Source organism: Anolis carolinensis, chromosome 2, assembly GCF_035594765.1.
Source record: "Anolis carolinensis isolate JA03-04 chromosome 2, rAnoCar3.1.pri, whole genome shotgun sequence".
Lineage (NCBI taxonomy): Eukaryota > Metazoa > Chordata > Lepidosauria > Squamata > Dactyloidae > Anolis > Anolis carolinensis.
Genome location: NC_085842.1, coordinates 258,111,780 through 258,135,911, shown reverse-complemented (window position 1 = coordinate 258,135,911; position 24,132 = coordinate 258,111,780). Strand labels below are relative to the sequence as shown.

Below are 24,132 nucleotides of genomic sequence, written 5' to 3'. Positions count from 1 at the left end.
AACAATATGGTTTGTGATGGTTTTTCTACTACGTTGGCAACAAGTATGTAGCCCTTTAATGAGATAGTATAGGCATCCTATCAGCCTTAAAGGAAGTTTGTTCGTATTTAATAGGTAGCTTACAAATTTCATAGAATTGTCATGGTTAATAACTGATGATAGACAAAAGTATAAATATATCCAGTTCACTTTATAACCACCAGACCCATGGCCATTGTCATATTTTGTGATCATAGAATTAATAAGTGAAACAATCAATGTCAAATCTATGGCTAAGGGGCCATGCTGTATATACTGCTGCCTAACGTCAGTATTTTCAAAAATACTTTTGAAAAATTCTTGTCATAGTAGTGGAACTCTAATCATAATGTCATTCTGGTTGGCATTTTCTGTACTGCTTATAGTGACTTGACTCCAATAACTAGACTAGAATAATTCAATAAAGGGGAATACTATATGTACTATAGTTTGAGCTGGTGTATATGTTCTAGTTAGAATAAATTGTGAGATGTAGATCCTTATAATAAGTGTGTATAATTTTCTGATTAGTTTTACATAGTAGGTGTTTATAATGGTAATAAAAGACTCCCCTGATACCTGATTATTTTAATTGGTCTCTGAATTCATTTTGAGATGGAAATAGAATGACATACATGTATAGTTTCTGCAAGTACAGTAGATAATAATCAGTTTGGCTATAGATGGAATGGGATTGCCATATGCCTGGATTTTATATTTGGTCAAAGGTATTATTGTTTTAAAAGTAAGAGAGAAATAAGGAGACTTAATATTTTTGAATAGAGCAAGCCTCTTCAACTTTTGGCTTTCCAGACATCGATAGGTAAAGTGCTGGCTGTCTTGCTGAGATAACCAGTTCAGTAGTCTTAAGAAAAGGGAGCATTCTTATACTGTAATTAAATGGATGAAAGCCATTTTTAGGATGTATATCTCCATAGCCAAGGACAAAAGGTCAGAGTAGGAGCATTAGTCAAGTCAGACAAATTTCTCCTGCATATCATGAGTTGAAACACCACCAGACAATGTTCTTTGTGAATTTTCAAGGGCAGCTGGAATTGTTCTAGACTGGCAAAAATGCATTTTTAACCAAAAAAAAAACAGCTAATGCAGTAGATTCTCTGTTGAAATTATTGAGGCTGTGCCAGTGATGGTACCAGCTCCTGGAAACAGGCCAACAGTTAACATAAGTACTAGGCACGTCAAACATTTTTTTTTCAGTTTGATAGCTTCTATTAAACTGTTCTATTTAGATTCCCTACCCAATCTTGTCTTGAAAAGATAAACTTACAAAAAAGTTGATTGCCTCAGAGACCAAAAGCAATGTGACTTTTGGAGACAAACTCACTGCACAGATGTGCTGCCATTGCACCATGTTGCAAAAGCTAGACTGTTCATTTTGATTCACAGTCCTTCGAGGTGAATGTGTGAAGGAATTTTTCCGTGAAGTTACTTACTGTTTTTTCACATCCTTGCTTTAGGATTAAAACAGCCAGCTATATACTAAGAGATCTGAATGTGTTGCACTCACTTCTTAGTGCATTAAAGCAAATTAATTATTTGCCTTCAAAACTGAGATGACAGATAAACCAGTTTTAAAACAGAGCATTAAATTTCCTCCAGGTGCATGCAGTAAACAAGTCTGTGAAACTGATATTTGTTAAATATCACCTTCGATATTTAGCTAGTAATCTGATCACAGAGCTAGTTCACCTAAAGTGAGTCAGATAATCTCAATGATAGGGTATAATTACACTCCAGCTATTGTACAGTCCATCATATGACTTGGACATTTCTCATAATGAATCTAGTTACAAACTGTTGCTTGCATTTGATTGATCCTGATTTATAGTTGAATATGAGGCCATGAAGTGGTTTTAATTGCAGCTCACTAAAAAGTTTAATTTAGTTGTTATTAAGCACAATAGCAAAGCATCTGCCTTTCAGAACTACCTGAGGCCATTAAGTAATTATATTTTCACTACCAAGTATCAGGATATGAAACATCACAGGTATTTTCAAGTTTAGCGTAACAACAAAGATAATGCTCTTATGTCTCATGAGGAGATTAAACTAGTCTATTTTTAAAAAATCAAACAAGCTCACATGGAGTAAAGCTTATTTTGTTCTGCACAATTAGATATTTATCAATGGCAGGTTTCTTCTTATACTCTCACTAACTATGCTAGCTAATGGTGATGGAAACTGTAGTCTACCAACATTGGGAAGACAATTTGTTCCCCACTCCATTTTGATGTCTGTATTTTAACAGTGCAGATCCTGAAATAATGTTCAGGCTCAGTGAATGTCCTTGCTACACCTCACTCTTCCTAAGTTCTATTTGTAGTTTTATAACCCCTCGATAGATTGTCACCTTGTTGTGGTGAAGGGGCTTGTGTGTTCCAGTGAACCTGCGGGCGAAGCTGTCAGAGTCATGTGTGTGACAAAACGATGTGCTCCCTAAGGTATCCCAGGGCAGCACAATCACAGGGGAGGAACCAGACTAAGCACAATTTGAAGTCCTCCATGGCAGAGCAGGTGAACAGTAACATAGTACATGTTACAATGGCTGTGAAAGGCAGAAGAAGGCTGCAGCAGATGAGAGACCACGGGTCATCTGATTAACTATGCCTTTGGGTGTGAACCTCTCTGTGTGAAGGCTGTGTGTTAATCAGGTGTGCACCGATCTCCACACATAAAACAAATTCACGCACAGACATCTTCCAAGAAAAAGAAAAGAAAACCAACAAAAGTCCCATGGCAATCTGAGTGGTGACGAGGGCAGCATTATGAAATCTGGAAGCCCCTAGCCACAGACTGGCACATGGCCAGTGGATATGGATTCAGATGTTGCAGTCTGCACTCTGCTGACATGTTTTTGCTGTGAATAGACTCTGCTGGGACGCTTGTTTGTCCACAGTTACAGGGAGGTCGTGATAAGTTGTCATACTCTCACACCCAGACTCTACACTTGGAAGGCTATCATATTTGGACACGAGGGATCACCTATGATGATGATGATGGTGATGGAGAGATTACCCTTTTAAATTTTGTGTTGTTTTTATCTGGGGCTATATGTTTCTGGTGAAAGGACAAGAAGGGGTGGTACACATTTAATATTTGTTAGTGACGGCTACATAAATTGAGTTGGCACTGAATTTGTCCACCCTAAGCATGGTGTGACTTATAAGTTGATAAATTCGACTTGCTCATAACATTACATTGCAAGCCTGTCTAGTTGTATAAGTCATTTGTGCCACAGAGTTATCTAAACTGGAAAGAGTAGAAATAGACCACCAACAGTGCTCTGCCCTGTCACCTAGAATTAAATTCTGACCAGTGGCAATTACTAGTAATTGCACTTTGCATATTTATTGTAAATATCAAGTAGAAAAATGCTGGACTGGTGCTAGCCATCATTGGATTAGTTATGACTAACATTTTGGGGAAATTGTTATTTTAGACACGAAGAATCATACCATCACCACCACTCCCATATCCAGGGATTGCTGGCTGGCAGATGCTGGGAACTGTAAAACAACCTTCCTGAGCTCTAGGGTATTAAGAAGGTACCACCATCTGCTTTTGCTCATATGCTGCTGTTTTCTACATATCATGGACCTATAGTGGCTCAAAATAGCTCAGACTGCATATCATGTATTATTACTAAAAATACTATCTTATGTATCTTCCCATCCAGACTAATAATAGGCATCTATGTGACTGGGAACCTGCATGTTAGATAATGGCATTTCCCTCTTCGCTGTGTAATCTCATGAATGGTCCCAAGATAAGAAGAGAGACAAAGTAGATGTAATCATGAAAAACAAGACTCGGGAAGGGGAAAGAGAGCCCTAACTCAAATCATATCATTATACATAGTTTACTGTTTTAAAAAGGTTTCTACCAATTAGACAGCGTACCAGTTTCATTCCCCTCCTCGCAGGTACTGTTTTTATTTCAAGCAGCTTAGAGCAACTTCCAAGCTTCCCAGATTTGTTAGATGGCAGTCCAGCTATGGATAAAAGACTTCATGTAACATCTAGATTGTCCCTAGGAAGACTTATTCTTTCTTAATGCAATACAAAACCATTATAATCAGATTTGGAAGATTCATTTCTAATAAAAAGCATGTCTATAAATTCTGCATATTCATCTTATTGGGTAATATCTGTCATGGGAGGGCATCTGAGTTGTCTATACATTCATGGAAATACAGGTATAATTATTTCTTTAAAGTGTAATGTTGTAAAAAGTCTAAGAAATGATACTTCAGTCACATTTCTGTTTTGCAGATTCTATATTTTGAGGGGTTTTTTTTCATCTGTGCAACTTTTTGCAAAGGCCAGTTCTACTCTCCACCCCCCAAGTGAATGTGACAGTTATTTGGTTGAATAGGAAGGATTTAGTGTTGTAACTACTGACACACATCCTGTGGTGAAGCTGCAATATTTCATCATGTTGGTTGACCTCTCTCCAAATATTTCCTGTTTTAGCTTCAAGAGCCTCAGCTGAAAGTGAAAAATCCTTTCCTTAATCTTAGTTCACTTTCATCCTGCTTGCTGTTTTTACTTATAAGTAGAAATCACTTTGGTAATTATCGAGATGTATTTCAAATTGTTCTGTTGCATTTTAGGTGATACTTTTCATTACTAGGAATCTGGAATATTTTTAGTGCCAATCACTTCTTACGTAGATTATGAAAAGTGGTTCCAGGCTTTCTTGGTCAATGGTTATAAGGAAAAATATCTGGGGATCCTGCTTTCCAGCATAGATATCATAATAATTAATTGCAATATGATTATCAGTGAGTTACTTAACTCCTCTCTACCAATGCCCTAGTACTTCAGTAGATCTTAATCACTTGGTCAATGCTTGCAAAACAATTAGCCACCTGCTTATCTGAATACCTTCATAAAATTTACCATTCAAAATAAAAAATAGGTATTTTGAATTTCCTTTAAAATCTGAATTAAGATATTCCTAAATGAAAAGTTTGTTACAGAATTCAATTTAAATAGAATTAGATTTATCACCACAACTAGTTTCAAGTGCTGTTTTTATTACCACCTACCGTATATATTTTATAAGAGATTAAGACATCTTTTGAAATTGTTTATAGAACTTCTCCTTTTTAATGAAAATAATTTAAAATTTTTGAATTTAAAATTCAGATCAGAGGAGGGAGGGAATCATGTTGACCTCTAGATGCTGTTGAATTGTAGCTCCCAGCTTTGTTTTGCATTGGCCCTGCTGGCTTGGGGTCCTGGCAGTTGTAGTCTAAACGTTAGATATAGAAAACTGGGACTTCCTGAAAATTATTTGAATATTTTTGAATAATAGAGAATATTTGATATTGTTTGTGAAATTCTAGGAAACTGAAGTTTCTTTTGTATTGGAAAACTTGTATAAATGTTTTTGTTTTTTTATTGACTGCATTTCTTGAATATTTTTTAAAAGGAGCTTGTGGAAGGTTTTAGAATAAAAGATGGATTTTCGTTGAAAGCAAAATTTCAGAATTTGCTTTGGTTTGGAATAAATGGTATGAGTATAGTTTGCCATTGACTGCTGGTATATGCCCAGGCCCAGGAATTAGGATGGGTATATATATATATATGTGTGTGTGTGTATAGGGATATGGATATTGATAAATCAGAAGTTCATATGAATCAATACATATATATATAATTCTGAACTCCCTCTCACTCACTGTTAGCTGACAAATAAAAATGTATTGTGACTAGTCCACCTCTCTCTATAAGTAAATAGTAGGTGAATGACACTCTGTCTGTCATTTGATTTAGTAAGCTACTTTTATCCCAAATAGATCTCTGTTTCTCAGTGTTGATACTTGTATAACACCCATGCATAAAAGGAAAATCTCTAATGAGATCAGATAAGAGATTCACATGTTAAAATAATCTCATATTAAAATATTATTATTATTAAACTATTGTAATAAAAGACGTTACCTACCTTTATCTTACCTTATGTTTGACTACTGCTGCACTACTGGAAGATTTTTTTAAATGCTTGTAACATTGATATGCATATGCTTTTTAGCAGCAAGTGAGGGGTATGGGACAGTAATAATGTTGGGTAGTCTGCGCCCTTGCAGGAGCTACTAAGAAGGATGTGCAAAGATAAGTCAGGCAAGTAGAGGCAGATGTACATAGACAAGTTCATACTGAGGTTATGTGAAAGCTTCACTACTGCTAATTGGAAAAATAATCCAGCCCCTGGTCATAATCCTTTGAAAATTAGACACCTGTCTACAATTGAATCATACTTACCTTTGCAACAAGGACTAATTTTGAATATTTGGGAGAGGGGAGTCTCTGAATTCCCTGTGGCTTTCAAAGGACTGAGGAGATGTAGCATTGCCATGATAGTATTTGTCCCAGTTTGCCACAGCAGTATGAAAAGGACTATAAAAAGTGTTTTCTTTATAAGGTGTAATAAGTTCTGGCAATGTCTTTTCTTGACAGTTTTTTCAAATAGAAATTTGCAGTGCATGACCACAGAGACCTGCTTCATATATTTGACTTTTCTACATGTTTTCTTTTTGTGGGTAAAACAGAATGTGTTACACCTACAGCTTCCTGCTGGGATGAAAGGTCTGCAAGAGTAATTAGTCTTGTATGAAGTTAGCCCTAAAAGAAAAATGAGAAAGTGTGGGAGTGGAAAAGGCTGGAGATTCACACATGAAAAAAATCCAGATACAAGGACCTATATGTCGTCTAGTAAGAACTCTGTGTGGGTGTGACGTTTGTGCTTAGACTCTTCAAAACAGGAACAATTTCAGCTGGTGCCTCAGTTGTCATAGTAACCAGTTCCAAAAGTTAGCCTCTTTAATGTGTAACGAAATTGTAGAACTATCAGCAACATGTTTTAACAGGGTTTTTTTTAACCTGCTTCTTTCCCATTTTGTAACAAGTAATTGTCTGAATTAAACCATCCTCCAAAATTACTGTTGACTACAATTCCCAGGATCCATCATTCAGCATGGCACATGGCAACAAGATCATAGGGCTTGGAAAGAAGAGAAGTCAATCAGAATGAAGTCAGTTACAGCACTATAAATATAGGCGTATTTGCAAAACAAATATTATTATTTGTTTGTTTGTTACCTGCCCCTTCTAATGGCTCGAGGCAGGGTACAACACAGTCAAAACAAATCAACATAAAATGCATACAACAAAATACATATCTTAAAACACACTATTATAAAATATGTCCACCAAAACACATGGTATAAAGATCAAATACAGCAGCAATAGAATGCAAATCTAAAGCACATGGTTCAAAGTTGACTGAGTAGGCCTGCTAATATAATAATAATAATAATAATAATAAGATGATGATGAAGAAGAAGGTGCAAGGGAACTGACAAAACCATTGATCATATCCTCAGCTGCTGTAAGAAAATCGCACAGACAGACTACAAACAGACACAACTATGTGGCCCAAATGATTCATTGGAACTTATGCCTCAAGTACCACCTCCCAGCAGTAAAGAACTGGTGGGATCACAAACCTGCAAAAGTATTGGAAAATGAGCATGCAAAGATACTGTGAGACTTCTGAATCTAGACTGACAAAGTTCTGGAACACAACACACCAGACATCACAGTTGTGGAAAAGAAAAAGCTTTGGATCATTGATGTTGCCATCCCAGGTGACAGTCGCATTCACGAAAAACAACAGGAAAAACTCAACTGCTACCAGGACCTCAAGATTGAACTTCAAAGACTCTGGCAGAAACCAGTGCAGGTGGTCCCAGTGGTGATCGGCACATTGGGTGCCGTGCCAAAAGATCTCAGCCGGCATTTGGAAACAATAGACATTGACAAAATTACGATCTGCCAACTGCAAAAGGCCACCCTGCTGGGATCTGCGCGCAACATCCAACAATACATCACACAGTCCTAAATGCTTGGGAAGTGTTTGACTTGTGATACGAAATCCAGCATATCTATCTTGTTTGCTGTGTCAGACTATGTCGTTGTGTCAATAATAATAATAATAATAATAATAATAATAATAATAATAATAACAACAACAACAACAACAACAACAACCTACTCTGGGACTTCTGAATTCAGACAGAGGACAGCAGAATACTCCTGACCTCATGATCATGTTAAAAAACAAAGTATGGATGGTTGATGTTGCAATCCCAGGTGACAGCAGAATTGAAGAGAAACAACTGGAAAAGCTGACATGATATGAGAATTTAAAGATCGAATTGCAAAGACTCTGGCACAAGCCAGTCAAGGTGGTCCCAGTGCTGATCGGCACACTGGGTGCAGTGCCTAAAGACCTTGGCCTGCACTTAAACACAATTGGCACTGACAAAATTACCACCTGCCAGCTGCAGAAGGCCACCTTACTGGGATCTGCACGCATTATTCGCCGATACATCACACAGTCCTAGACACTTGGGAAGTGTCCAACGTGTGATCCAAAACAACAGCCAGCAGAGTGTCTGCTGTGGACTCATCTTGTTGTGTTTCAAATAACAACAACAACAACAACAGCAACAACAAACAACACTTTATTTATATTCCACCCTATCTCCCCAAGGGGACTCAGTGTGGATCACAGTACACATACACAGCAAACATTCAATGCCATTTGGACAGACAGGACAAAACAGAACAGCATTCAATGTCATTATCAGACATATCACATATACAGACACAGTAGAGGCTATTAACATTATCCGGTTTCATGAGGGCATGCTTGATTCCAGCCATGGTTGGAAGAGATGGGTCTTCAATTGTGTCTTTAATTCTGACATTTAGCTGTCCAATCTCTTCCAGCAGGACATTCCTCAGTCTTGGAATGACTGATGAAAAAGTCCTGTGGATGACAGTTACCAGTTGGGTTCTGTCTTGTTGGAGTAGCCACCCCCCAGAGGACCCTAAGGGGTGGATTAAAAATTACCTCTGTATTGAGCTAATGATAAAGATCCAAAGGAGGTACTGGATGTGTGGATATACCCCTATTATAAATTCATATAAATTCACATTCTTACTTTATGCTCAATATTTCAGACTTATATGCGAGGAATATTTTTGATATTGTATAAAATAGCACGTTTTATTTTGTTGTTTTTGTAATCTGTGACTACCATAGTGCGCACATGAGAAGTAATAGGATTTAATCCAGATACATTCACAGATAAATGGCAGTTGGGTTCATGTCCATAATGTCTCCTCTGAAGTTGGGCAAAAAACAAACTTTGGAAATGGCAGCACTGAAGATTTCTAGTTGAATGAAAGTTTCTGCTTTTGTTCATGGAAATACAAATAAAATTCATCCATCCATTCTAGTCTTCCCACCTGCTTTGGGTAGGTTGTCAGCTGAATGAATGGGGATACTGGAAATTGGACTAGTGGACATACCCACATTCCCTCCCTTTTGTTACTCCTCTTGTGTGAATGCCTCTTATCAGTTGTAGGTCCTTCATGTTTTAGATAAATTATAAGTTGGCAGGTGATTCAAAGGCACATACACCCAAAAAGAAAATGTATATAGGAACTTCCTTCTAATATGATTTCTTCATATTAGCGATCCCGTGTCCTTTGATAGTACAGAGAAAAGACTTGGGACTTTCCAGTTTGTTCATAAAGTTAGCTGTTGTAAAAAAAATTAGTTAGATTTTGTGTGTGTGCTTTTCCACCTCATACTCTAGAAGTCTTTTAAATACATCCAAGCTGATTCCTTCACACTTCCGAGGACAGGAAGACAATATGTCAGGAGGACTCTACCAGCTGTCTTCATGCTCATATCTTTGCCAAGTATTTTCATTACATTAGCCTCAGTAGTTCTGCATTATGCATTTGTAGTATTTTTGTAAATATCAGTCTCTTTTTGCTCTCCTCCTGCTAACAATACTCTCTTGGGAACCTTCCACTAGCTAAATTGGGTGACAGGATTTGGCTATAACCTTAAGTCCTCAAAAATAAATTCCTTTGAAATCAATGGGGCTCTTATCCAAATACATGTGTTTATGATTATAGTGCCAGCATTTTTCTCTCTCTAGTTCTGGCATGCTTTCCCATGCTTAACATTTGTGTAACAGAGTTCAAGCAAACCCAGTGTGTTAGTTGTCCAGAAAAAGTGGGGAGTCTGTGAAAAGGGCACGTCTGTTGTGGGCCTGAGTTCATTCCAAACATATTTTGTGTTTATGGGCTATGGCCCATGATGTATTCACAGCTGTGGCTTTGATTTGCAGTGACTCAACTGGGGCAGTGTTTGGACAGTAGAAATCCTGCTGATGAGATGCGTAAACTCCCACCCAAATCTCTAGGTGGTCTTACCATCTCATCACATAACATGGGTAGAAGGATGCTGGTCCTGTTAAACTATGTGATGGAGGAAATGTTCATAGAAGGGTTAAGAAATCTTTGAGGGGGGGGGGGGGCAATTGTGTCTCTTTTGTTTAAAAGCCCATGCCAATGGCTGAATAATTCAGAAGATATGTGGATTCTTTGTGTCTATCTCATAGACAGTTAAGAGAACAATAGGCATTGGATGTTTAAATTACTATTTCAATTCCATTTTGTTGAATATAACTTTTGAGAGAGAACCTTGTTCTGGAAAAAAAATCCAGTGCTTGGCTTCTTTCTGTGTTTCAAATCAAAAGGTTATCTCCTATCTGTGTTATCAAAAGTGTTACATTTGCTACTTGTTGCTAGGAATAATACAATTTTAGGTAAAATATAGCAGCTATTCTATAGGAACTAAACTTAAATCCAATTACTAGTCCTAGTTAGAATAAGACTTATTGAATCAACAGAAATTTGGCAAGACAACTCTTAAATAAGCTTCAATTATTCAGTGGGTCCAGTCTATTCAAGACTGGCAATTGGATATAGCTCTTAAGGCTTAATGTGCTAGACTTGTTCAATAGGTTAGAGACAAAAGGACCAAGCTCCTCAAATAAAGGTATAAAATGATAATTAGACTTTTAATTATTATATTATGACAAGGAGTTGTCAACAATATAGGGAAAACAAGTTGATCACACTCGCCACCCATGCACTCCTTTTCTAGTTATTGTTGTTTTTTAATCCCAAATTGTGCATTTAGCCTTTTGGAAAAGGGATGTGAATTGTAGACAAAGGAGAAGGGACTAGCAAGCAGAAATTCCACTTAGCCAGATACTTTAGGCAGCAATTTCCAGAATCACTGATCATCATCCATGCTGACTTATAAGGCTTTAGGAGTTGAAATAGAAAACATCTGATGGATAATGGCTTGAGAAGTTCTACAATGCTGATGACCAAAACAAGACTGAAGAATGAGAACACTTCTCATGGACTTGGGCCTTTTAAATATTATATAGATGATACTCAGTTAATGCAAGCATTTTTTGTAAAGGAAGAAAGAAAAAGATAGAATAAAGATGAATTCTGAACTGAAAATGTAATGAAACTCTAGTTATCTGTTAAGAGTAATTTTTAATTTGTTGCACTTAATACCTGGCTCGTGTCTCATATTAAAAGTTCACTCCTTTATAGTTAAACTAACCTTTCTGTTTCTCCATCTTTCAGAAAAGACGGCGACGGATTGATCGGAGTATGATTGGTGAGCCAACAAACTTTGTTCACACGGCTCATGTAGGCTCAGGAGACCTCTTTAGTGGAATGAATTCGGTAAGTGCTATTGCCAGGAATTACGTAGCATTTTAGCTTTAGATTGAAAAGGTCCATAGTTTAGAACTAATCTTCTTTATCTCAGAATTTTATATTTAAAATATGTCAGGCTTTATGTGTATTTTTAACAATACAGATGTTAAATAACTCACATTTTAAAATAAAATACTGGTACCATGAATCATACAGAGTTTTACCATGATGAAACTTATTGAATGAAGTTGCATGTCTTTTGGCTGGACAGGTTTACACTTCTTGAACTCAAAGGCCTGTTGTATTTATAAAGAGGGCTGAACAGAAAAACAAGCCAATTTATATGAAGAGAGAATAGGAAAGAAACCAAGCAGAAACCAAATGTGTGCATCAGTCCATTTGTTAATTTAAGGCCTACTATGTTTCTAGTCAAGGAAATCTAGCAAACAGATTTATGACAGTTACAGTTCAATCTTGCATATGTCTACTAAGAAGAAAGTCCTGTTGCATTCAGGGGGTCCTATTGCTAGTTAAGGGAGTTTATGGATTGTGAGTTAGTGTATAGAAAAAAATTGTTGTGAATCCACTTGTATCTTTCAAGCATATTGTATAAAATGGCTGTGAATACAACTGTATCTTCAAAAAATGAACATATCACTTAGAATCAACATATAGTACAGGTTATGTCTACTTCTTCTGGAAATATGAAAAATTTGCTGCCTCCTGTACCTGTGAGGAAAGGGAGATAATTAAACAACCAGTGCCTACTGAACTTTTTTTTTTCAAATGGGCGGTCACTTTACCACTGTCAGAAATTTGACGGCAAAGTGAAGAGGGAATGACTCTGGGTTCTGCTGGTGGACTTATACCAATCCCCTGTAAAAAGCAGGCATCAGAGGAGAAGAAAGTCCAAATGCATCTGGGTGCCATGGGCTCAGGGAATGTTACAAATCTCTGACTTCTTGACTAGTCCACATCATGTTTTTCTTCTTTTGGCCAGTTAGTGAAGCAAGCCCCCTGGAAGTGGAGCCAAGGTGGCAAAGACTGGGCAGCTAGAGCTTTGCAGCATTCCCTGAACCTGAAACAGCCAAATACCTTTTGGACCTTTCCCTTCCTTGTGTAATTTGTACTAACAAATTCCCACTAGTTTTAGCTACTGTATATACTCATGTATAAGTCTAGAAAAATACATCCTGAAAAAACTGGGTCATCTTATTTATAGATCAAAGTGACTACCTTAATTACATCAGTAATTGAAGCATCTCTGAGTAGAGTGGCAAAAGGTTGGCAGCATACATTTCCCCTCCCTGAAGAGCATAATTTTGGCCCCCAAATTTGTCTGTGACTTATACATGAAGTCGATGTATACACGAGTATATATAGTATATTTAGAGTGAGGGAACTAGCTTTAAACTATGAACTATAATGCTGACTTGTAATAAACTATGGTCAACATGGTCATTCAGTGCAATAAACTGTGATTAAAGGAAACTGGAAAATGTGTTGTTCAGTTTTTGTGGCCACACCAAAAGGGATGGAGGCATGTGCAAACCTGAATTTTGCACAGTCATGTTTAATAGTGGTTGTGTAATGTCAAAATGCAGTCACTAATGTCTATTTTTAAAAGACAAACACGTGTAAGCACACACACGTGCATCAGAAACATTGTCTCAATCTTGCTTGCAATCTCTGGCAGTGTCACTCAGAAAGAATGATATAACTCTGAATCCAAAGACCAAGAAGTACAGAAAGCACACATGCTTGCACATAAAATGTACTTTGGAAAGGAGAAATTGGATTTTTGTTTCTTATATGATGCTATGACCTTTTAAACGTCATTTCTGCATAACTAAAAAGCCTAAAGGAACTTTGGAGATAACATAGGTTGCTGGAAACAAGAATGCTGAAATTACACATTTTAATTGGGACACAAACAGAAAGGTTTTTATCCAAGCCTATGTAGACTAGTTAAGTCTTAGAGCAGAGCTGATGCTGCATAAGTGATACTTAGATAAACTTATCTGAGAATAGTGTTATACATTTCTTTGCCACACAAAAATATGGTGATGCAAAATCCCTGTGCTTTTTGTTCTTCCACAACAGCGCCATGTTCAAACGACTTTAAAGGGATAGAGAAAGCGTTGCTGTGATGCGTTGCTGTGATGGATTGGGATCTTTTTACTTTCCCAGGGATACACAGTCTGTGTGTGAAAAAGAAATGCATCTGTGTGCATGTGTGCCTGTCACAGCAACTTCATGTTCTGCCTTTATTGAGGTTTTATTCTACACAGAGGCTTGCTTAATATTACAGTTTGTTGTCCTTAACAGCAGTGACTGTTTTGATTCATGATTTGCAAATCCCAGTGAGAAGTGTCCTAGACTTATGGGTAGAAGTTGCAAGACCTTTGGTCTCCTTTATTTACTTGATCCAAGAAGTATTTATTTCATTTATCAACATTCCACTTAAATCAATCTCCTGTTGAAAGAAATTGAAGTTGGCTCAGTTAAAGAACAAATAAATCTTTTGCACCAGATTATGCATTACTGTATTAATCTTTCTGAAGTCAGAGCCTCCACTGTCAGCTTAGAAAGCTAGTTCATTCACTTGCTTATGCATAGGTCAACCTTATTGTATAGTTATTTCTAAGATATGTACAACGTTACACGTGTATGGCATAAGACTGTTTTGAAGTTTCTTTCACAGTCAATATTAAGTCATCTTTTAAAAAAATACTACCGGTATTTTGATTTAATTTTTATTGTTTAAGATCACACATGCACACATACTAATTGTAACGTCAACTGATCACATGGCTGTTATGGACAAAACCATTCATATCCCCTGACATAAAGCCAAAACTGTATTTCAGTGGAGATGCTTCACTCTGTAACCATAAGTAATCAAATGTCCCTCCTTGCAATGCTCCTGTAACACTGGTCAACAAATTGTGGGAAATGTTTTGTTTCCTCCACAATTTTGTGTGAACCAAGTAGAGTTTAACATGCTGAACACAACTATGTATTATGACTATATCACATACAGCTTTCCAGAAAAAGGCAATACATCCTAAGCATTGCTATATGTTAGAGGTGTGCAATTTTTGTTAGTCATCATAAGTTGTATCAAATTTGTTAATTTTGTACTTACGACACAATATCCAATGCGCAGGAATGACCTGTGCCAAAAACTTAATAATCGTAACTTACCCAATACTTTTTCATTTACATTTTGTAACTCTTGGAAGCCTCCCAAAGTCAGTTTCATTTTCAGCACAAGGAAGCAAAGCCAAGCCAAAAAGGCTGCCATTCTTCTTTAAATGAAAGAGGGAAGCAGCAGGCAGAAAGCAGAGTTCTCTGGGAAAGAGACTGAAAAAGCACAGAATTCTGGGAAATGTAGTTTGGAAAGGCGAGGAGCCTAATGCTAGAAAATTCAAAAGACCCTGCCCCTAAACTACATTTCCCAGAATTCTGCTCAGCATCAGAAAACCCCAGTCAGGATAGGGGAAAGATTTGTCCCTCTGTAGCAGCAGCCAGTTAGAGTTCCAATAAATTGTTGAATCTGCAAAGAGGAGGACTGACTGATACTTCTAGTAAGTAAATCACTGTGCTTGGCTGGGAAGAAATCACTAAATGGAAGTTCTATTGGTTAATATGAGATAGCCGTTGTGGCTTTTAAAAAAACATTTTTGTCAAAGCTTTTAAAAAATCCCTAAAATCAGTAGATGTATGAATATTTCTGAAAGCTGGGGAAAATGTTGTGTAATCTTGTGTCATTGTATAAAAAATTCAAGGAGCTAACTCTTGTATATTTTTAAAATATTGTTTATAAATACTTTGAAAATTCCCAAAAATTCTGTGGATAAGTGAAGTGTTCTGAAACTTGATGGGCCACCATTGGTAAATGTGTTCTACCATTGTAACAAGTTTCACTCCAATAGCTATAAAAATGAGGGAGAAAGGAGTCCCTGAAGTTTCCCCACTTGCGAAATTATTATAACAAAAAAAAAACGGAATTCCATTGCTCTCATTATAGTAACAACATTTTCACTAACAACACTTTAGAAACACTTTAGAAATGAAATGCCAGCACTCCCTAATTTTGCCATGAGTTTTTCATCAATCGCACAGCCCTACTATATGTCTATAGTGGCATGACAGTAATAGTGTCATCAGGAATCAAAACTAAAAATGTTTTTCCGTAGATTTTTGTTTGTAATCACTGTCCAATGCTTTGCGGATGAGAGTCCAACAATAGTTACCCAACATATATAGATTCCACTTGCCCTGATACTGTTTCTCCATCATGGCAGTGTCTTGATGAAACCTTTCACCATGTTCATCACTCACAGCACCCAGGTTGTCTGGAAAGAAGTCCAAATGGGAATGAAGAAAATGTATCTTCAGTGACATGTTACACTTCATTGATGTGTATGTCTAAAGCAGACGTTCAACCCGTCAGACATAATCTAGTGTTTTATAGTTGCCTCGAACATTGCAAACAACATTCTTGAAGGCTGTCCATGCAACATGTTCTGCACTCTGTAGAAGATCATCAAAGTGGATCATTAAGGCCCTTGGATCATTAAGGTGTTACCCAGATCACAACTCCAAAGTGGCTATCCTTCATCATGAAAACACCTTCTTTTATCTTGACATCACTTATGTGGAAACATCTGCCACAAACATCTGCTTCCCTTTGCTTGTTCATTGCCTTAATGAAGTTTTTCATTCGCCTGAGTTTGATGTGTAAAGGTGGAAAAAATATCTTTTTGGATCAACCAATGGTAATTTGCGATGTTCTGCCCTTGAGCCAATTTATTGTGGGGAGACCAGTCATTTCTGATATAATGTAGATCTCTTGCTTGACTGTCCCGCTCACAAAGGAAACACTGGATGTTGATGGCACAAAGCCAGGATCAGCATCGGCTTACATCATGTTTTATTGATTAGCCTATCGGCCGTATCAAAACATTTAACACATAGACATACGTACAACATACAACCTGCGGTACAAAAGAAGTTAAAATGAACAAGCTGTTAACAAGATCCCATCCAGGTCAAATATCTGCATCACCTTTACAGTTTACCCCAATTGATTCCAAATAAGCAGTTCTCAGCTGTGTTGCTTTGAATAGGAAAAGGGCTGTTTTGAGTGTTATTTTAGGATTCTGGACGGCCAACAAAGATGTGGTTTTAATATGTGGGTCCCAGTGTGTTTTGTGAATAATGTATGGCCCGAGGTATTGGTCTCTCTCTTTCTTATACAATTCGCATGTGCGATATCCTCCACTTCTAATGGTCCACAAATACTAAATCGTTCGTTGTATGGAACTTGATTAAACCTTCCATATTTGACCATTGTATCCAGCTGCTCAAATTGAGCTCTGGTAAATACCCTCCTGAGGTGTTTAGGCATTTCTGTCTTTAGATATTGGGCTGTTTAGAAAGTATGTTTAAAGCGACTTAACCATTTCAATGAGCCAGCTTTACTGAGGGTAGCAATGTCTTTTGGGGCTTCTATATCCAGTACTCGTTGAGCAACTATTTTTGGGTCTAGTTCTTCTAAGAGATTTGGATACTGAATCGGAAGTCTACAACTCCTAATGTATTTTGTCAGATGAACTAGCCAAGAGGTTTGATGTTGATTTTGTATCTGCTCTAACAGGCACAGTTTTGGTAGTCTATCATTTGCTATGGCAATCAGTTTTACCCAGTAGTTGTAGGGCCTGATTTTGAATATGCATCAACTGTATATACTCCCAGTTCTGCTCTTACTGCGGCCGCTGGGGTCGTTTTGTCCACTCCCAGAAAACTTTGCAGGTGCTGTGACTGTGATTGCTCTAATAATGGTACCTGGTTTAGACCCCAAACTTGGGCTCCGTATAAGAGGATGGGGGTAACTTTCGCCTTATATACTTTAAGGAGTGGGTCTAAAGATCCTGGTTGGCTGTGATTTGTTAATTTAAGTAGTTGATTTGTACATGCTCTTGCCCTGACTGAGCTCCTTTGATGATGTGATAGCCAAGAGCTGGTCGCAGAAAAAATGATTCCCAACATCAGCTTACATCTGCATCTGAGCGCCATCATTGCCTACCTTCTTATCCTCCAGTCTCCATGCCTCTGACATGCTTGAAAAAGTCTCTACATGATCAGAAATTTATTCTTGTGGTATTTTAACAGTCTGAGTCTCTGTTAACATGTTACATAAAGTTGATTATGGCTGTCAAAGATATGAGCAATCTAAAAATCATGCAAGTTACTATCAAACAATAAATTATTTGCAATAATTGTAAAACAAAATTGGTTGATTCTCAAAAACCTTACATGATGTGACAATTTTCAAGTTATTTATCAGCATTAAAAATCCATTTGATACACAAAAAAATGTAAAGAAAACAAAATACAAATTTTCCAGTGTAATGGGTGTTCATGCAATAACAAGATCACACTGGAGCATTGTGTCCTTAAAGTGACACAATATCTGTCTCTGAGCCTCATGATAGAAATAGGCATTTTCTGAGAAAAGCTTAAACATATAGAGATCAATGCAGGCAAATTTCCTCAAAGAGGGAACCCTGTTTGCCTTATGTGTAGGGCTTCCATGACAGTGACCCTTGACTCAGATATTAAATAATGTGTTTTGTAGATGGCTTGTAGTTGTGTATTTCTGCATACATTTCCTGTAATTATATATTCCTGAATGGACTAGTAGATTGCCCTTGTGGCCTCTACCAGTTCTTTGATTCTATTAAAAGTGCTTGGGGAAGTCCCAAATGACCTCCCCAAGCAACAATTTTAAAATAACAAGTGGTTACATTAAAAATGTGACAACATTGCCATTTGTTCTTGTTACTTTGCAAAAAGGCCAATATTGTGTCCTGGAAGGTATTACCCAGATCACAACTCCCAAGCTCTATGTAGATACACATACATGAATCAGCCCTTGGAGAAGAAAAGTCATAACAGATTTTAACACTCTTGTGAAAATGATGCCAAGTATCTGTTCAGTGAAAAGACTGAACTGACAGATAACTTGAATGTGAGAGAGGAGAAAGCATATCTGATATATCCTTTTCGAACAGTGGTTTGTTCATGTCTAAGAAAGTCATAATTTAGCAATGATCTTGCATTGACTTAATAAACCATTTCATATCTGACCATACACATGTTTTTTCTACTTTACCTTTTTTTGTCTAGGTGAGTTCAATTCAGAACCAAATGCAGTCCAAAGGAGGATACGGAGGAGGCATGTCTGCAAATGTTCAAATGCAGCTCGTAGATACAAAAGCAGGATAACTGTGGCATGTATTTCCAGTGAGTATTATAAAGTTTGTAGATAATCTTACCCAGGGATGTAGCGGGGGGGGGGGGGGGTGTAGGGGTTGCCCCCCCCCAAACTTTTCAGGTTTTTTAAAAAACTGGTTTACTCATGAATTTTAACTGATTAACAAAACCTTCATGAGTGTCCACTGAAGTTTATCGATGGAGCCTGATTTCTACATTATTTTATGTTATAATAATAATATAATAATAATAACTTTATTTTTATACCCCGCCCCATCTCCCCGAAGGGGCTCGGGGTGGCTTACATGGGGCCTTGCCCGGCACAACAATCAAATAACAATAACAAAGCAATAACACAATTACCCGAATAAAAACGTCAGCATCAATAAAAACAATCATTAAAGTCAACATGCTACATACAGTGTTATGGAACTACTCTTCATGATTTGCTAAAAAAAAGTTTCACCCCCCACCCCAAAAAATTTTTTTTCTGGCTATGCCCCCGATCTTACCTACTACTTCTGCCTAGCTGGGATACAAAGGCAACAGGATTGTAAATGGCAATGTTCAGTTGAAACAGATCTCTAAATAGCAGACTTGTTTAGATTTGTTATCCCAAAGCAACTTGGCAGAATAAGAGTGAAAAAGAAAAAAGATGTGTGTGAAAATGTATGTCTTATATTAAGCAAAGAAAGGTAACAAAAGACAGAAAGTATTTCCAGTTATTTAGAAAGATTTAGTTAAACTGATTTCACACACTTATCCGTCAAAAGTTAGCTTTAGGCACTCAGTGTTCTCATCTTAGCAGGAAATATTTGCACTTAAATTTTTTTCTCAGTGCCAAAATCGTAAGACTTGAATGCAGAGATGGGGGTAGGAAAAAATATTACAGTAAAACTTCAAACAGTTGTGTAATTGGATATAAATGCATGTGTTGTTTCAGATAAAAGAATGTGATTTTATCACAGGAGTGTTTAAAATGGTGTTCTGCTACACAGTTCCTTGCCCCACTAAACATCATTACAGGAGGGAGGAATGTGCATCTCTTCAGATGCTGTAAAACTGCAACTCCCACATCTCTCACTTGCTAGATCTGATGGGATTTGTAATCCAACAAAATCCAGAAGGACATACATTTACTACTCCCAATGAATTGGCTTGAGCTGATGGGGAAAATACTTTGTAACAGTTATTTCTGGAGTACTACTTCTGGAATCCCCCAGGCAGCATGGATAGTGTGACCCAAAGAGAAAAGTTTCTATGCTGTATGCAGGACATGACATGTTTTCTTACAATTTCACTGTTAAGGAGAACTCGAGCTATAGATGACTAATTCAGTGACAGTTGTATTTTCTTCGCTTCATAATTGGTACATCTCTATTTCTACACATATCTTGAGAATGTTGTTTTGCACGTTTTACTGACACAGTGCTTTGTTCTTTCCAGGCCCTTGTGAATTTCTGTCCCTTCTTTCCTGTGTCCCTCTCTTTATGCCTTGGTGACTGCTTCCTGTGCTCATGATGAGAGAAGTTGATGGTTCATCATTCACCCCTTGCGATTACACCATTGAAACATTCCCATTCTGCTTTTGAGGATGATATTTTATCAGACTGGTCTTGTTGTGCCTTTCCAGTGGCAATCCTACATCTCACTGCTATCAAAACATCTGTGGATTATAGTATTGGTTAAGTTGGGTTTTTGTGATGGGGCTTTTCCCCATTTACTTTCAGCATTTTTTTTAAAAAAAAACACATTAAGCAAACCAAATACTCAACATATAGTTCAGTGTTGGGTTGATTTGAGTTTTGTATTTCCTCCACAAGGCCCTTTTTGGGGGTGTTCTCATCTGTTTGGATTTTTTTATAGTCATAATTTCCTTTTCTGTAATTGGAAGCAAGTTCCTAATAATATGTTGAATCTGTCATTGTTAATATAGATATTTTTAAAGGTCTGGGACCTGCAAGCACAATGATCATTTCACACAGTCAGAAATCAGCAAAGTATATGAGCGCATGCTATGTGAATTTGCTTGGTATGGTGGCCTGTTGGGTGCCAAAAAATTATTTTAGGGTTTTTTTAATGCTTGTTCTTGCAGACTGATGATACTATTGCTTCTTTAAAAGTTTTGCAGTAGCACCCAACCATGCCAATCTCTTACGGGTGGGTGGGGGAGGACTTGTAACTTTTAGCTGCTTTGGAAAATACATTGTCTTAGGGTTTTGATCCAACTGGTCTTGAGATAATAAAGAGGAAGCTTGCATTCATAAGGCATTTTGTTGTAAATGTTCAGTATATTTATTTTGAAAAAGCTGACCTCAAGATTGTAAGCTCGTGTAGTAACGTACAAGCTAAATGTTGTGGTGGCGCTTTTGTCTGGTTAAAGAGACATTATTACGTTGACTGCTTTCCCCTATTATTTCCTTGACCTCCCCGTCCCCCAGGAGCTTGGAAATTTTAGCATTGGTGCTAAGGCGTTAAAGTTGCCATTACAATGAACATTAATTCGTAGACATTAAATTGTATTAGTGAAAAACTTTGGCATTATTATTGTGCATTATTTGATAGAATATGATCTTTTTAATTTTTTAAAAAAAATTATACCCCTAAATTACCCTGCAGCACTAGCAAATTAAACTAACACAGACCATTAAACAGAGCAGAACTCATTGGTGCCATTGTGATAACAATTGTTACAATTGTTGTTGTTGTTTTTGTAAAATAGGGGTGACAAATTAATTTGAAAAAAGAACTTCCAAGCTCATTTTTCCTCCCTACCCTCCTTCTTTAGAAAAGAAAACTTAATTTTAGGCCATTCTGGTATTTCCAGTAGCAGCATGTTGAACTGCCTGCAGTATTATAGCTGGAATTTAGTTGACCTCTCAAGTAGTTGGCAGTTTCCGCGTACTAAATATTTAGGGGTCATGTAAGTTGCTAGGAGCAACATAGCAACCTGGCAGGAACTGATGCCAGCAAAAAGATCATACAGGGTGGCTTTTTGCTATAGTGGTAAATAAGCCGTTTGCTCAGGTTCCAAAGCATGTTCCTCTTTCACAAAGTGTGAAAATTGTGTTTTAATATTGCACTGTTTTGGAAATATTTCTGTAAGTGATCCTTTCCCCTTCTTTTTGTTTCCTTTTACTTTTTGTTTTTGTCCATCCTCATGTCCCCTTGGTCACAAGAAACTGAAGTCAGTTGATTGAACACTAGCAAAAGATTTTATTAAAACATACTTAGACTCCTCCTCATGCACAATTCTTAACATCTTAACTGGCAAATGGAACAACTGAGCCTAATTCGACATAGTGGTTTTTGTAAGTGACAAGCACATAGACACAGAGAGAGAGATTTGGGTTGCAGATGTTCAAATCATTTCAATGGGGATCATGCAGAAACCACATTTTGGCCTACAAAAGAATTACACAGTAGCATTGCTTTGTAGTTAATCCCTGTTAGTATTTTCTCCACTCCCATTCATATGTAAGGGGGAGATATCAATATAAAAGATAAATCAGATGGACACCTTTTAAAAACAAACAACCCAAAGCACTGGCCAGCATTCTTCAAACATTAACAGAGTGAAGTCCTTATCCAAGATCTCTGATAAGAGAATAAGCAATAGCTGAGCATATATATGCCAATTGTTGTCCCATATCTGTGGCCCGAGTTCAAAAGACTTCCCTGATGCTCACCAAGAGTCTGAAAGCAGAGAGTAAAAAGGTTGTTGGATAAATACTGGTTCAGGTGGGCCAGTCAGATATTTTCACTGACTGAAACTATCTCCCGTCATTTGCTCCAGATATATGGACATTCTTCCAGAGGCGATCATGGTCAAGATTTCAAATGTCTTTCTTCAAAGGCTCTTCAAAATCCTCTAGGAGTTTGGTACTATTTTTGACAAAAAAAATCAAAATTAGGGAGTGTATTGGAGAACTCCCACCCCAAATGAAATAAAATAACCCTCAGCTCAGTCGCCAGAAAGAGAGACATATTTTTATAACAAACATACATTTTTTGTACATTATGTTCATTCTTAAATGATGTAAGTTCAATGTTGTCTTGTAGATATTAAAAGGAGAGTATTGACTTTTGATTCAATAAATGTTTTCTTTCAGTTGCTGGTTTATCTGTTTCTTTGTCAAAATTAGGATCTATTTTCTTTAGACTGATTTAAAGATACAGTTTTATGTTATCAAATTTAGGAGATTTAATCTACCTGCATGAGGAAGATGGGAACTACCCTGAATCAGCTTTCTAGATTTTCTTTTCACAATGATGCATGGACAAGGGTACAAATGCCACAATTCTACAGTACTACATGCACAAGTGTTGTTAATTGCTTTCAACCAGGGGACTCTATGAATGAGAGATTTCCAAGTCACCATCTTATCAGATTTTGCAAATGCAGAGCCGTTGCTGCCTTGTTATTGTGTACCTTCAAGTTCATTCTGACCCAAGATGGCCCCAGGGCAAATTAGTAGGGTTGTCCAAAATTTCGTAATGATTCTTAATTCGGAATGATTTCGGATTGTTCTCGCTTTTTGAACCGAGTATTGAGACGTTTTCCCTGGGCGCAACTGGCAATGTAATTCGAACCATCATTGGCCCATTCTCTAATTGTTTCTTAATGTTTCGTTAAATTCCCCCCCCCCCATTTTTTTTACTATATTTTTTAAAAATATGTTTTTTAAAAATTTTTGTTTCTGCAACCTAACTTTAATGGGAGCCTAGCGCAGCCTAAAATGGCTGCCGCTCCCTGGCCAATCAGAGACTTCCACGATGGCTGGAAAAGGTGGGGGCTAGCATCCTCCACGTCCACGTGGAAGATCTCTATAAAAAAAACCTCCCTAACCCAGGCAAGCCATTCTGGGCTGGGTTATGAGCGGAGAGGGTGGTTTGCGCTGTGCTAGATCAAGCCGCCTGCATTGAGGAGAGAGAGGGCGAAGTGTTCTGGCTGTTGGGTCTGGGTTAGGGTTGGCTTTTGTAACTGGCTCAATATTGTGTGCATTTTTTGGGAAATTGGCTTGGGGGATCTTGCAGAGTCCTTGCTGAGGCTTTAGGCAATTTTTATTTTTAAAAGGACGTGGGCGCCAAGGCATTGCTTTCCTGACGCTCCGTTTCTAAAGACCTCTGCCTTTTATTTTATTTCAGCAATCAGCCGTTCTTTTTAAACCTTAAAGGGTACACTCACTTGAAG

General features: G+C 37.4%; 1 protein-coding gene across 2 annotated transcripts in view; it reads left to right on the top strand.

Annotated features, from left to right (window-relative positions):
• The window catches only part of cdc42se2 (CDC42 small effector 2), a 94,648-nt gene extending 71,599 nt beyond the window's left edge, over positions 1–23,049 (top strand). For both annotated transcript variants that reach the window (XM_003216411.4, XM_016990952.2), the window contains exons 3-5: positions 11,580–11,681; positions 18,852–18,968; positions 20,385–23,049. In XM_003216411.4, coding sequence (XP_003216459.1) covers positions 11,580–11,681; positions 18,852–18,950 — 201 coding nt within the window. In that variant the 3' untranslated portion in view covers positions 18,951–18,968; positions 20,385–23,049. The remainder of the gene's footprint in view (positions 1–11,579; positions 11,682–18,851; positions 18,969–20,384) is intronic.
• The last annotated feature ends 1,083 nt before the right edge of the window (positions 23,050–24,132 follow it).